Genomic DNA, 13,467 nt, shown 5'->3' with positions numbered 1-13,467 from the left:
GCAAGCTTCTGCAGGATTAAAAAGTTGGCTTACCTCTAAATCAGTTCTGATTTTAAAGAAAATCCAGATGTATATTCTGATTAACACATGGTATTTTTTCTGAGAAGCCAAGTATATCTGTACTTAATTAGTTATTATATTTGTGTTTCCAATTTCAGTAAATAGGGTATATTTATATTGCTTTAAACAGAAGTAAAGCCATCAAAGTACACTCTGTTATGAATTCAGCTGAACACGCATTCAATACCAGATTGTAAACTGTAAAAAGGAAAAAGAACCAGAAGCATATTTGGGCTGTTTTTTGCTGTAATGCTTGATGGAAGTAAGCCAGCTAAACATCTGAAGTTTCCTTTGGTTTTACTGACCTTTACCCTGAGTGCCTTTCACCCTGGGCTGAGAAATGCGGTTTGCTGTTTTCTTTCCAGAGGTCACTCTTTGTCCCTTTTTTGTCCAGGCGTATTGAATGCCAACACAAAGACAGCCATAAAAGCAGAGTGATTTGCTTAGGAAAGAGATCTGCCTGTTTGCTCACACTGAAAAGCTTTCGAGGCAGGCGTTGCTTTGAAAAGATCTGACAAGATTGTTTTAAAAAGATTGGTTTGTTACCTATGAGATCACTCACCACGGAAAAACAGATTGACCATTCTCCAAGAGAGGATTCAAATGACAAATTTCTACAGTAAATGGCACCATCAGTGATGAGGAATTTGTCATGTTTTTTCAGAATAGCATCACCTGAGGTTGTTAACTACTGTTAGATAACTAGAAGAAAGCTTTAATGTCCAGTGACACAACTGAGGTGCTTAGAAATTTACTTTGCTTCCTGTACTTGAGAGATATGATCTATCATATGAAAGATAATTTAAATGATCTGTTAATGTAGTCAAGGGAAATGGATAACTATTTAAGGTAAATTTCGCACATAGAGCTGCTATCTATGTTAGTCTATTAATGACAATTCTATTATTATTTTTAATCAAGTTAACAAACTCAGATGTATATCCAGGCCTATTTCTTCTAATCTTTGACATTTCTAAATTAATTGCCTGTGCCTATTGATTATCAGTGGTTGCCTGAAGTCTGCTGATTTTGTCCGCTGGAGCAGTCTTCACAGGAATTGCCAGTCCTGAGTGACTCACAGCTTAACACAGGAGGCATTTCAATGCTATGCAAGCCAAACACTTACATAGCAGCCACACAGACACAAGAAGTACATAGATAAGGCGCCATCAGCAGACTGTTTCTAAACACCGGCTCCTTTTCCCCTTAAACTTCTCCCTGTTTTCACAGAATACTGCATAACTGATCAAAGTCACCGCTTGGTGGACATACAGGTATGCCCAGTTCTAAATGAAAATTTAAAAGCCACTTTATTTGTTTAGGTCAGTTGCTTGAACACTGTTTAAAAAACACTACTGCTCCACAATGTCTAATGTCTCAGGAGTCTAGGTCTAAGTCTTCTCCAGACTGTACTTTATCATGTATAGAGTTTTTGCATGCAATACTTTTACAACCTCTGCATGCTGAGCTACACTTTACACCATTCTTCTTTCAGCTGCACCCTGGGGGGTTGCTGCAGTCTCCGTTACAATTAAAGCTTGTGAACTGGAGTAGCTCCTCAGGAGCCTTGGTGTCTAGTGTTGGGACTGGCTCATAACATTAATCCCTCAAATATCCATCTTCTCTGAAGTCTAAAGACTTGTTCTGCAGATTCACCCTGTACAAGGTTTGAAGTAAGGACAGAGAGAGTGCTGTACAGCTGCGCCCTGGGTGTTAGGAGTCGGGTTTGATCAGCACAGCTGTGACTTTCCTCAAGAGCGTTTTGCATCAAATTGCTCCTGAAGTATTCCCTGGTGCATAATATACTGTATATCAGGGTCCCCCAATTACTTTTTCCTGGGGGCCAAAATATTGCAAGGACAGAAAGCCGAAGGCCGGACATGGATTTTATTTATTTGTTTTTTTTATGACACCATTAAAATTTCTTGGATGTTCGCATACACACACACATATACATACATACATATATATATATATATATATATATATATATATGTATATAAACGTTTGTGTATGTGTATGTATATGTATGTATATGGGTTAATTAGCTTATTTAGACAGAGGATTTCCTTGCAAGTAATCTAAACTGGTCAGTCATAAATATCAGTGCACCGCGTTGAGAGAGAAAGAAGGATCCTGCGTTCCTGTTTCCCTGACTGCTGCGCTATTAGTATACTGCTCAAAATGCTATAAACCCTCACCTACTGAATTAAAACTTGACTTATAAACACATGTCTGAGCTACAACAGTCGTTCTTCTGCATGTCCGTTCTCTCTGAACCCCCTGACATCCCTGTGCGTGTCATGAAGTATGCATCGTTGTGCGTAATTATGTCTTTTCACGCTGCATCAAGACCAAAAACGCTGACCTCTCCTGTCATAGGACAGCCTGTATTCAGGTTAGCATTAGATGTTTGGTTATAAAGAATTTGTTCTATCATTATGAGAGTAATTTTTACCGTTTAATGCGACCTGGAGTTAAATACGCCACAGGATTTATAAACAATTTCCCGTTTAAACGTTAGTGATCAAGACCATAATTGCACGCCTTATTGACATAAAATTAAATTGTATGTAAATAAATTTAGTTGGTATTAGTTTGGCATCACACATTTTCATAATGAGAGGTTAAATCAGGCTGGAGATTAAACTAAATCACTCACCAAAGCGAGATACGATGTCTGCATTTGTGGCTGACGGACAATTCATCTTAAAAAAGAAAAATCAAAATTAGACAAAGTAATCTTTCTCTTTCAGTCTTAAAAATCATGCAACCTGTATCAGACTCTTTTTGGACAGCATTTTTGTGAAGCTGAGGTGAAGCAGTTGTACTGCTGCCGCTCTGCCGTGCGTCTTTTTACGATGCTTCTCCCATACCAACATACCATATCTGACTCTTTTTTTGCATAGTATTATGACCTTTCCTTGCTATAATTGTAGAAAGATCATGATAAATGAGTGAACAATTTTCTTGTAAACACCTAAGAAGGTAAATAATGAAAATGAATATATTTTTAAAAATTTCTGTCTTTTTTCACAAATGTCTCGCGGACCAGATGACACCTGATGGCGGGCCGCCATTTGGGAATGGCTGCTGTACATTGTAAAATCACAATAACAGTCCTGATCATGTTTGTTGTCAGACTTACCACTGATCCCAAAATTAATGCCCAAGTTATTTCTAAAAAAAAAAATCGATCAATCAATCAATCAATCAATCAGCCTTGTTTTTGTAGTGTCATTCTGTAAACAAAGTTAGTGCAGGTCCAGACTGTACTCTCTGACTTAGCCTATTGTTACAAAGACCAGCACAAATCCCCATGTTACAGTGACAAGAAAAACCTTCCCTTTAAGGGGCAGGAATCTTGAGCAGATTCAGACCCATGTTGACACCTATCTGCTGAAGCTGTGCTGTGGTTGGAAAGGGTTAGCAGAGGTAAGGCGTGAGGGAAAAGCAGGAAGGGGAAAGGGACAAGAGAAACGACAAAACAACAAATGGAAGACAAATTTGTGACCATAAACCTACCTCTCATTTTGTAGGTATTGTGGGTATTGCTATAACATCAATAATGGTGGTAGCAATATGTGAAGAATTGGCAATAACAACCATGATTGATAGAAAACAGAACTATGCAGTAGTGGCATAGACAGCTTGGATGCTAATGGAATAGATCTTTTCTTAATGTTTGTAGCAGTTAGAGTTGTTCTGAGATTGAAATAACTGTTCTCGTAATGATAATGGAAGTAAGGATGGTTTGGGTAGATGAAAAAGTTGTAGACAGGCTGAACCAAAGCAGCAGGCCTTTAATGTCCATGATAACATAACATGTTCTTAGGCATTAGGAAATGATCTTTTACACGGTCATAAATGCAAGAGAATGAAGTAAACCAACACGATTCCATATGAAGACTATGGAATCGTGAATTTTAAACAAGCACTTGGTAACCAGACTGTCATAAATATAGGTGCAGAAAAAAACAGTTAAGACTAGGTATGGACAGATGTATTGGTTTAATATCAGTTTCTTTTGACAGACATGGACCATCAGCCATTGGCAAATAACGTGAGCATAATGTTGGTATTAGATGTTTATCTGTTGAGCAGATTCTTAGAAGAGATTTTTTATTGGGCAGAGGATGTGACCTGTTTGAAAAACTCCTTTATCTGTTTTCATGGTCAAATATGACAGAACATGTTGGAGTTGTAGTAGTTTTACACCAAAAGAAGTTATTAAAAAAACATTGGCACTGGTATCGACCATCAGCTGATTTCAAACATCAGTATCAACATCGGCTCTAATTTTGTACAATCACTGCATCTCTAATCAAGACTTGGAATTAAAAAGTGAATAAATAAATACCAAAGAATCAGAAATTTTTCTTCTTTGGTGACTCTGGTAATGTGAGATCTTAAAGTACCAAAAAGTCAATCATTGAACTTTGAAGTCTGCCAAAAAGTATTAAATGAAAACTCCCTCAACACTGTTTTCTTCCTAAAACCATGATGCTGTGTTTATAAATCTGTCAGTAAAAGATGCACACACTAATGTTCCTTGTGTCATGTATGCATGACAGACACTAGGAACAGACACTGTATGTTTCTGCATCTCTGCTGCAGGCTCGCTGTGACGTCAGTTGGTTTTGTATGGCTGCCAACATTCAGTGACGCCAGTTTATGAGGCTGCTGTGATTCCCTCATTTGCCAAGCTTTCATAGTAAAAGACCTGGCAGTCCTTGCAGCACAGTCTCAGCTATTCATCTGTGCTTGTTGAGAGACTCGGCTCTAGTGAAGCATACATCCCTGTCACCACGTTCAACTAAAACCATGGGTCTGACAGTGCTGCTTTTTTGCCATGGTAACTGCATTAGAGCAAAAAAGACATGTTCGGGGGAAGGATCTTAGACATAATGAGAGTTATTGCAGGGCCAAATGACTGTCAGAAGACCACATGTTCCTGGGGGATCTGGCCCTTATCAATAACTTTAAGGCGTTTTCTTAACCTCTTTCTTTCTCACCTTTTGTCCTCAGTCTTCAAGAAAAATGTGGTGGAGTACCTTTAAGGCATATTGACTTTAGTCCATGATTGCACTTGAGCTTGCTCCCTGATCATGTTCAGTCTTGTCACTTACCGGCTGATCTGTGAGTCTGAGAGCTCCTGAGACACAATAAAAATCCAGACAATTGGAACAAAAGTCAGAGTAAAAATCCATAATCTAGCTGTTGCACTAAAAGAAACATCTGATAGTCCTTTTTTACTGTTTATACCTTCATGTACTTGTTCCTTTGTTTGGGTGGATACGAATGAAACTATCGCTGATGTCCACTGAGGTTTTCTGAAGGTAAGAGAACAATGCTATTGTTTGTCTCAGACTAAGGCTGAGCAATGTAGACCAAAATTTATATTTTTTAGCTGAATAATGATACATAATAAACACTCACTGGCCACTTTATGTGGTAAACCTGTTTAATTGCTTATTAACACGAATAGCTAATCAGCCAATCGCATGGCAGCAACTCAATGCATTTAGGCATGTTGACGTGGTTATGACCACTTGGTTAAGTGCAAACCGAGTATCAGAAAGGGAGTTTAAAGGGGACATATTATGCAAAAATCACTTTATCAGGCTTTTCTATCAAAAATATGTGCCCTTGGCCTGTCCACAATCCCTTCAAATACCAGAAAAATCCTTTCTCTTCCACCCTCTTTTCTCCACCTTTCAGAAAATGTGTGCTGAAACAAGCTGTTCTCAGATTTTCCCCTCATGACCTCATTCTGGGAGTAAGCACTGCCCCCAGGTTTGGTTGGCCCGCCCCGCTTGGAAGAAAGTTCCAGCCTTCTCTGCTGATCTTCCTCTCAGCTGCCAGCTGAGATGCGGGTTAGCTCTTTGGGTTACCCTGCTGATTTTGGTCTTGGAGGTTCATGGTTTGAATCCTAGGCAGGTCCTTAACTTTGGATAAAAGTGTCTGTAACATTGTAACATCAGGAGTGCCACATCCATTTCCTGAGAGGGCTGTGGTCAGGGGCGGAGTCAGACAGCTCAGTAATATTTAAAGCCACAGACACAGAAATGGCTCGTTCTGAGAAGGGCTAAAACAGAGGTCTATACTATACTAGAGTGTTTTTTCAGCAACTGTGTTCATGGTCAAACAGAGTATTTTGGTATACCAGGATTCTGACACCTAGAGGAGCCATGAAAAAAACATAGGTATCAGCATAAGCTAAATTGTTATGTTAAACACTGGTATTGCAATCTGCCTTAATTTTCACAACTGGTGAAAATTAGGACTGATCATGGTAATTTTGTTTTCTTTAAGGAAATACTAAAAACTAAGCCAGTTCTAACTCAGATCCAAACAAACCAAATGATAAATGACACACAGGCAGTTTTATCTTCATCACACAGTACATTGTCAACATTTCTGTTAAATAAACTGCCCATTTTTATACCATTTATACATTAACATACATACATAACATTCCCAGGTTTAACATTTTGAAGTGCCATTTAGAAGTTACTGGAAGTAATTGATTTCCCCAAACTAAACGTTCACTCAGGGCTCCCTTCTTGCAAGTCTGCATATGGTTGTTATTGAAGCAAGATGAAGACAGGATCCCCTACCAGCACTATGTGCTTTGTTTTAGCTCACTGCTCTCCCTCTTGATTTTACGGTCCTCAGACTGCCACTGGTGTATTATCTGAGGCTGGCGGTAGCTGGCTGGATGCTGCTCAAATCAGCACCGGGAGTAAAATGGAAAGTTTTAAGTGGTTGTAAACTTTTGGGCAACGTCATAGAAATGCTTACAATGATGATGTGTGTTTTAATGTGACATGATGGAGGCACTGAAGCTGACTCCTCAATTGTTAACAATGCAACAGGTGTGCTTGTGTGAGTCTTTATTTCTTCTCTACTTCTTATGGCACTTAGCGTATGTTGCTGTTGCTATTCAAGGGACAAACACGAGGCAATGAGTCACACACTGCACACAACAATATTAGCAACTAGAGGAAATGAGGTTTCTATTGACAGCAGTGCAAAGTTCACATGTCTGTTGAGCTTTAAGCCAATACGATGTCTTCTTCAGTGTTTTTAATTAATACTCTTAGCTCTTATTTGCTAGAGAGACTACATATACATGATCCCCCTGATTATTTTCATCACTATGATGAAAACTCATTTTTTGGACGAATTAATGGAGGATTTTTATCGCCATAGTGTCGCCGCCTTACCTCACTGCATGTGCCCTATCAGGGCTTCCTACAGTTTGGCTAAAGTGCTCTAATAGATTGGAGAGATATCTACAGTGTGTGGTTCCCCAAATCCTTCCTGGCATCTTACTTCAGCCTTACTGGTGTAAATACAACACACAGAGATGCTAATTTTGCAGGTTTTATAGCATTTACAGTTTGTTTTCTTGTCATAAAGGTCCAACTAGTAGGGATTATCAAACAGAATTTTTCTGATTCTGTGATCTTTGATTCTTTGTGAGTACTGTCCTCTAATAACTGTAATTAACATACCTACACGAGTGTAAATGCATACTGTTATTGGTTGCATTCAAGCTTACATCTTGAGACTTCTTACCTACACTCTGTCTGTTGTCTCCTTTTATTACTGTAACTCTGGCTGTGGATCTGCCTTGTGGGTTTCTTCAGCTGCGGGAGATTAAAGTGGTTTTTTGTGGTTTGTTTTGGCTGTGTGGAAGTTCATTCCACAACGTTGTATTGTTCAGCAAACAGACCCAAAGAACTGCTCTCATTAGCGGTGCGGCCCATCATTATGGTAGCTTTCTGTGAGAGTTCTGGCCAAAAACAAACTTGTTCCCTGGATTAAACAGAAACAGGGGTTTCTGAATTGTGAAAATTTCAGGGTTCAGGTATGAACAAGCAGAAGCTCATCTTTGAAACCAGATATTTATGTTTCACTTTCCGCATTTTTAAGTTATGACCACTTTTGTATGTTTGTTATATTTCAATAAGAACATTGCAGTAGTTAGATAAAATACTTGTTAGTTTTAAAGCAGGTGCTGTTTGAGGGAGCTGGTATCAAACTGGTAGTAATGTATGTATGTTTTTCTTTCCCTGTCCTGTCCTCTCATTCCAGGTACCTTAGAGAATTGGAGCTGCTGATGTCACCACTCCATAACAGCTAGTGGGATTGCTGATGACCTTTTTTGCTGCCCTCACCAGCTCCTGTTTTCCTCCAACTCTTCCTTGGTGTCCCTCAACCCCCCCTTTCTCAAAGTCCCCTCCCCTGCTACTCTGTCTCCCAGCCCTGGACTTATTACTCAAACCCACTGAAGGGAGCAACACAGTAGCTGGCAGAGGATGAAGCGGGCCTGCCTGCCAACTCCAGACAGAGGATAGACAACACAAAAGGACTAGCGAAGAGAAGAGAATTAGAGAGAGAGGCGCATACACAGAGGGCGACTGGTGGATAGAGCTGCAACATTCAAGATGCCATGCCGAAGGAAAAATACAAATTTTACTTGTGCATCATGAGCTAGCAAAAGGTCTTACAAAGATCCTAAACGGTGGAGTTCTTCCTCACAAACTTCTTCCTCAACACCCCGGCTCTAAAACACGCCGAAGTTGTGGAGACATACACTGCTCTCCAGGGCTTAACACCTGATATGCTTCTTTAAGAAGTTCAAACCATGCCGGCCAAGGGGAAGTACCTGTTGAATGACCAGGAGCTGAAAAATGAGGCACTTTACCGCAAATTCTCCTGCAACAGCCAGTATCAGCCGCTGGTGCTGCTGTTGGGCCTCTCCATGCTGTCCTGTGGGATCCTCCTCATACTCTTCTTCTCGCATGGACTGGTGAGTCTTTTTATTCTCAGAGAGAAATGTTAAACCTTTCAGATTTCAAATTGAGTCAAAGTGAGCACTTCAGGTTATTGACATGTGGAAATGAGTGTGTGTTTTTAATGTAATTTTGACTTCAAACCTTTTGATTACTATAACTTATGTAGCAGAACACTGATAATATACAGCAGCTCAGACAGATAAGTTATCGATTAAGGTTTTGATCATTAATTACCTGTTGCATATAGAATCCCTTTGCTGTAACCAGAAATCAGAGATCAACACTTGTGTAGATGTGTCCTTTTGTGTTTGTCTTTCACCTGTGCAGTCCTAAGCCGGACTTATTTCTTCTTTACTTGCCTCTCAATATTAAGGCCATTAACAGTACACATGTTGTAAGGGTGAGAGGGGTGGTATAAGATGATGGCTTGCAAAAGGGAGTGTTGAAATTTGCTACTGTCTTTTGACAGGAAGACTTAAACAACATGTGCTCACTCAGTGAAACTGATATCTAGGGGTTTAATGGTTCACAGAGATCACACAGGAAGGGCATTGTGGTGAGGCTTGAGCACCTGAAATATGTGATGCTTTTTGGGAGCTCCACCATGTTGGTAGCTACTGTGGTTTGTCTGGCCCACTAGCAGTGCATTGGCAGCAGCAAGCTTTCTCTGTCTGTTGTCATTATTTTGTTTTCTTGCATTTTAAATTCACAATAAGGGTAAGGTGTTGCTTTGTGACAGGGTGTGGCACCGTGTCCTATGACCATAATTATAAAAAATTGACAACTACTGTCTTCTTTCAACTTATACTGTAGCAGAGAGTTCATTCAGGTGCTGAGAGGGCTTTATCTGAGTAAATGAATAAATGACTCTTGTCTGTCTTTCATTCATCAGTAAAATATTAAAATTGCGTACATTTATGTGTATCCATTTAAAGCTTTGTGTTATGTTTGATAGATATTGATTGATAGATGTTTATAGAAATAACATTTGAAAAAAAAACAAAGTTAAAAAAAAAATTAAAAGGTGACAAGTTATTAATGTTCAAACAAATTTGCAAGTAAAATTTTTACATCAAAACAAGAGGCAAAATAACTGAATTAAACTAACTTTATTGACAAACATTTTCTAAAGGCACAAAAACTTATGTTCATAGCTCTGGATTTTTGAGCTTAGGGTTGTAGCAGAACTCATGTATTTCAGAAGTTATCCACAGGTGGGAGCATTAAACCAAAAGGCTGCCTCTCCTTCCTCAATTAAGCTGCTTATCTGAGAACTGCATCAACCTCTTTCAAGCACTCTCTATCTCTGTTTGTTTACTACCCTAGCCCCAAACATGGCAACTGCATCCCACAATGTAACATGTTGTGACGTAGGTTCCCAAGTCCTATTGAAGCCAGTCTTCTCCACTGTTGTATATGCACTAGAGGTGAGGGAAGAAATCGATACAGCATAGTAATGCAATATTTTACATGGAGATATTGTATCGATTCATGCCAACCTAGTATTGATTTTTTTCAAATTAGTTGCCAACATGAACTGAAGTCTATAATGCTGGAAAATAAAATCAATAGTTTTTTTTACGTCCACTTGATGATGATGTGGCACCCTTTGCCTGTAGCAATAGCTAATGAGGGCACGGCTAATGCTAAATCAGCTAAACAGTTGAAAAAATTGTATCAACTGCAATATATCACAATATATGGTGTCACGATACTCAATGTATTTCAAAATGTTAAAATGCCAATAATATTGTACAGGGATGTGCATGGTTAAATGATCAAATTAGCTGGCACAAGATTTACAAGTTGGTTAAACTAGTTACCAATCATTTTTCTTAAACATGGGTTTGAAATTCCAGTCTAATGCTCTTTTCAACTTTAATGAAGCCTCCCACTACTAGAAGCCACTGTAGCTTCAGTTAATGGCTGCTGCCTTCCTGTCAGAGCTCTCACTGGCACTTCGCCAGACGTAAACATGGGAAGATTAGCAGTTAGCATGTAGTAAGAACAGCACGGTATTACTGTTTGAGGTAGAAAATGGAAATAAAGACATCCTTAATATTGTATAGTGACCTAAATATCATGATGATGTTGTACCACAGAGCCACTAGTAATTCCCATCCTTAATATGCATGTAGTCTGAAAAATGGATTGGTATCTGTACTGGGATCAACGCTGTCTGTTTTCACATCCAGAGGTTTTTTAAAAACAATGCAGAAGAGTTGAGGATAAGATGTTGGCAAGTGTCATAGCTCCACCAAGTCCTCTAGCTAGTTGCTACTGCATGTAACTTTTCTTCATTTCTGTGCCTGCTTCCTGTTCATTTGTTGTTGTTGCCATCTGGAGTGGGGATACCATGTGAAGGCTGTGTGTTTGCATGTAAGGAACTGCAGTGTCTGAACTGTTACAGTTTGGATAAATGCAAATATGGTCACACCACTACTGATTACACAGAAAATGAACAACTTTCACAGATGTTGGATTTTACCAAGATTTCTCTTGTTTTCTTCCATTTGAACCTACACATGTCAACATCATGCACTTTATTGTCTCTTGAATACAGAATCATTCTGATGCACAGTACCTTTGTGAAACACATGACCTGGCTTCAGGCTGTGCTGACTCATTATCAGAGTCAGCACTAATTGTGTAGCCCATGTTGTGTTCATGATCAGTGTAAAAATTATGGCTATGGTAGCCCTTTCTGTGTTTCTGTGTTATGTACATGCATAGTACACAGTCACATCAACTTTTGAACACTATCCAGAACCTTGTTAGATTTTTTTTCAGTTAATCTTTGTTTTCCTCTCTATCTCTACTTCTTTGAAAGCTGACTGATAAAATTATTCCAGATAAGCAAATTAAGACACTATTATGTTGAAATCATCTATCTAATGGATGGTGATGCTCTAGATATGAGGCTGACTTATTAATATTACAGTTGAATCCTTAGCTGAATTAAGTTTGTCACTTTTGCCAACCATCAACTAATTTTGAGATAACATACAACATTAGCTGTTTTTACTACACATAACAACATATTCAGGTTTATAATGCTCTTTGTGTCTCTACTTTCCATCCCAGTTAACACAGATATGAAATATTGGGTATGATGGCTCAGGATGTTGGAATAGTCGCATGTAAATAAAAACTGTTTCTGTTTATCTTGTTTGAAACTGTCTAACCTGTGATAGCTGTTGCTCAGGTACAGTCAGTCCCCCCTTAATCATAAGGTTGGCATTTCACTTCCCAGCTCCCCAGCTGAAATACTCCTGAATATTATATCCTGCAATGTGAGGATGCATTGGAATGAAATGAACTTGCACAGATGGGAACTCAATAGTATCCTCTGCCATCAGAGAATATCTTTTTATTGATAGTGGGAAAGTGGTATACTGTATTTTGTTCAGATTATAAAAAAACAGTTGATCATATTGAAATATACATATATCAAACAAAAAGATTTGTGCAGATGTGTTGAGAAAATATATTAATTTCCCCTGAGCATGTTTCTTTTGCCTTTCATAGTGCAAAGTTTTTTTTTTTTGCGTTTGATAAAGTGTAGGAATTGATGTTGTATATTAGATTATATATTAAATAGATTATATAGATTATATAGATAGTAGCAACAGAGTTATGGTTTGAGAAAAATGCAGCTGAGTGGTGGGTTAAAATCATGAACTTTCATTTAATCCACAGATACTTAAACAATGCACTTAATGTATGAGTGCCTCCTTCTCACTACCAGTGTAGCTGCCCAAAGGCATTAGTGAGGGAGTAATAGTGTTACAGTTTGCATGTGAAGCAAGACTTTGCTGAAATGCAAATGGACTCAGAAAATTAGGGGTGAGGGAAAAAATCAATGCAGCATATTATTGCAATATTTTGCATGGCGATGTATCTTTGGCCAAGTATCTTTTCTTTTTTTTTTTTTTTTTTTAGATTAATTGTTAATATAAACTGAAGTCTATGATACTGGATAAATATCATCAGTTGCTTTTCTTTCCACTTGATGATGCCGTTGTGCCCTTTGTCCGGTGAGGTCGGCAGAGGTGATGGCCATACAGCAGGAGAAAGTTAGTACAACCAATATGGACATGACACATGGCGTTTGCAAAAAGTGCCACATGAAATTAAAGTACTGCAGTAATATCATAAAAATGAAGGCAGAGCTAATGCCAAATCACCTGAACAGTTGAAAAAATGGTATAGATTAGAATATATTGCAATATATGGTATTGTAATACTCCATGTATTGCAGAATGTTTAAAATTGCAATAATATCGAATCATTGCATAAGAAATGCACTGGAAACAAAAGGGGAGAGTGGGGTAAGATCTAATTTTTACTTATGTGACTGTCCAGGAAATTAATAAAGCTGAAGAAAAAACAGGCAGAGTCCAAGGTATACTGAAAACTTCCACTCTTGATTTGGGATGTCCAGTGGTGTCGTGGTGTGTAGAAGTGGATATCCACTTAATGGCAGTGTTCATAAATGTTCATAAAGCCTCCTTCATGTGAATGACAGGTGTCATGTCATGAGTATGACAGTGTTTAGTCAGTCTAATGCATAACCCCTTCAAATAAAGTGTTACTAAAA

At 38.5% G+C, this 13,467-nt stretch overlaps 1 protein-coding gene across 4 annotated transcripts in view; it reads left to right on the top strand.

Moving 5' to 3' along the window:
- The window catches only part of adcy7 (adenylate cyclase 7), an 88,654-nt gene that overhangs the window by 34,212 nt on the left and 40,975 nt on the right, over positions 1–13,467 (top strand). For all 4 annotated transcript variants that reach the window (XM_041786599.1, XM_041786590.1, XM_041786574.1 and 1 more), the window contains exon 2: positions 8,164–8,881. In XM_041786599.1, coding sequence (XP_041642533.1) covers positions 8,717–8,881 — 165 coding nt within the window. In that variant the 5' untranslated portion in view covers positions 8,164–8,716. The remainder of the gene's footprint in view (positions 1–8,163; positions 8,882–13,467) is intronic.

The sequence above is a fragment of the Cheilinus undulatus genome, linkage group 1 (genome assembly GCF_018320785.1).
Source record: "Cheilinus undulatus linkage group 1, ASM1832078v1, whole genome shotgun sequence".
NCBI classification, from domain to species: domain Eukaryota; kingdom Metazoa; phylum Chordata; class Actinopteri; order Labriformes; family Labridae; genus Cheilinus; species Cheilinus undulatus.
This window is presented reverse-complemented; position numbering and strand designations above follow the sequence as displayed.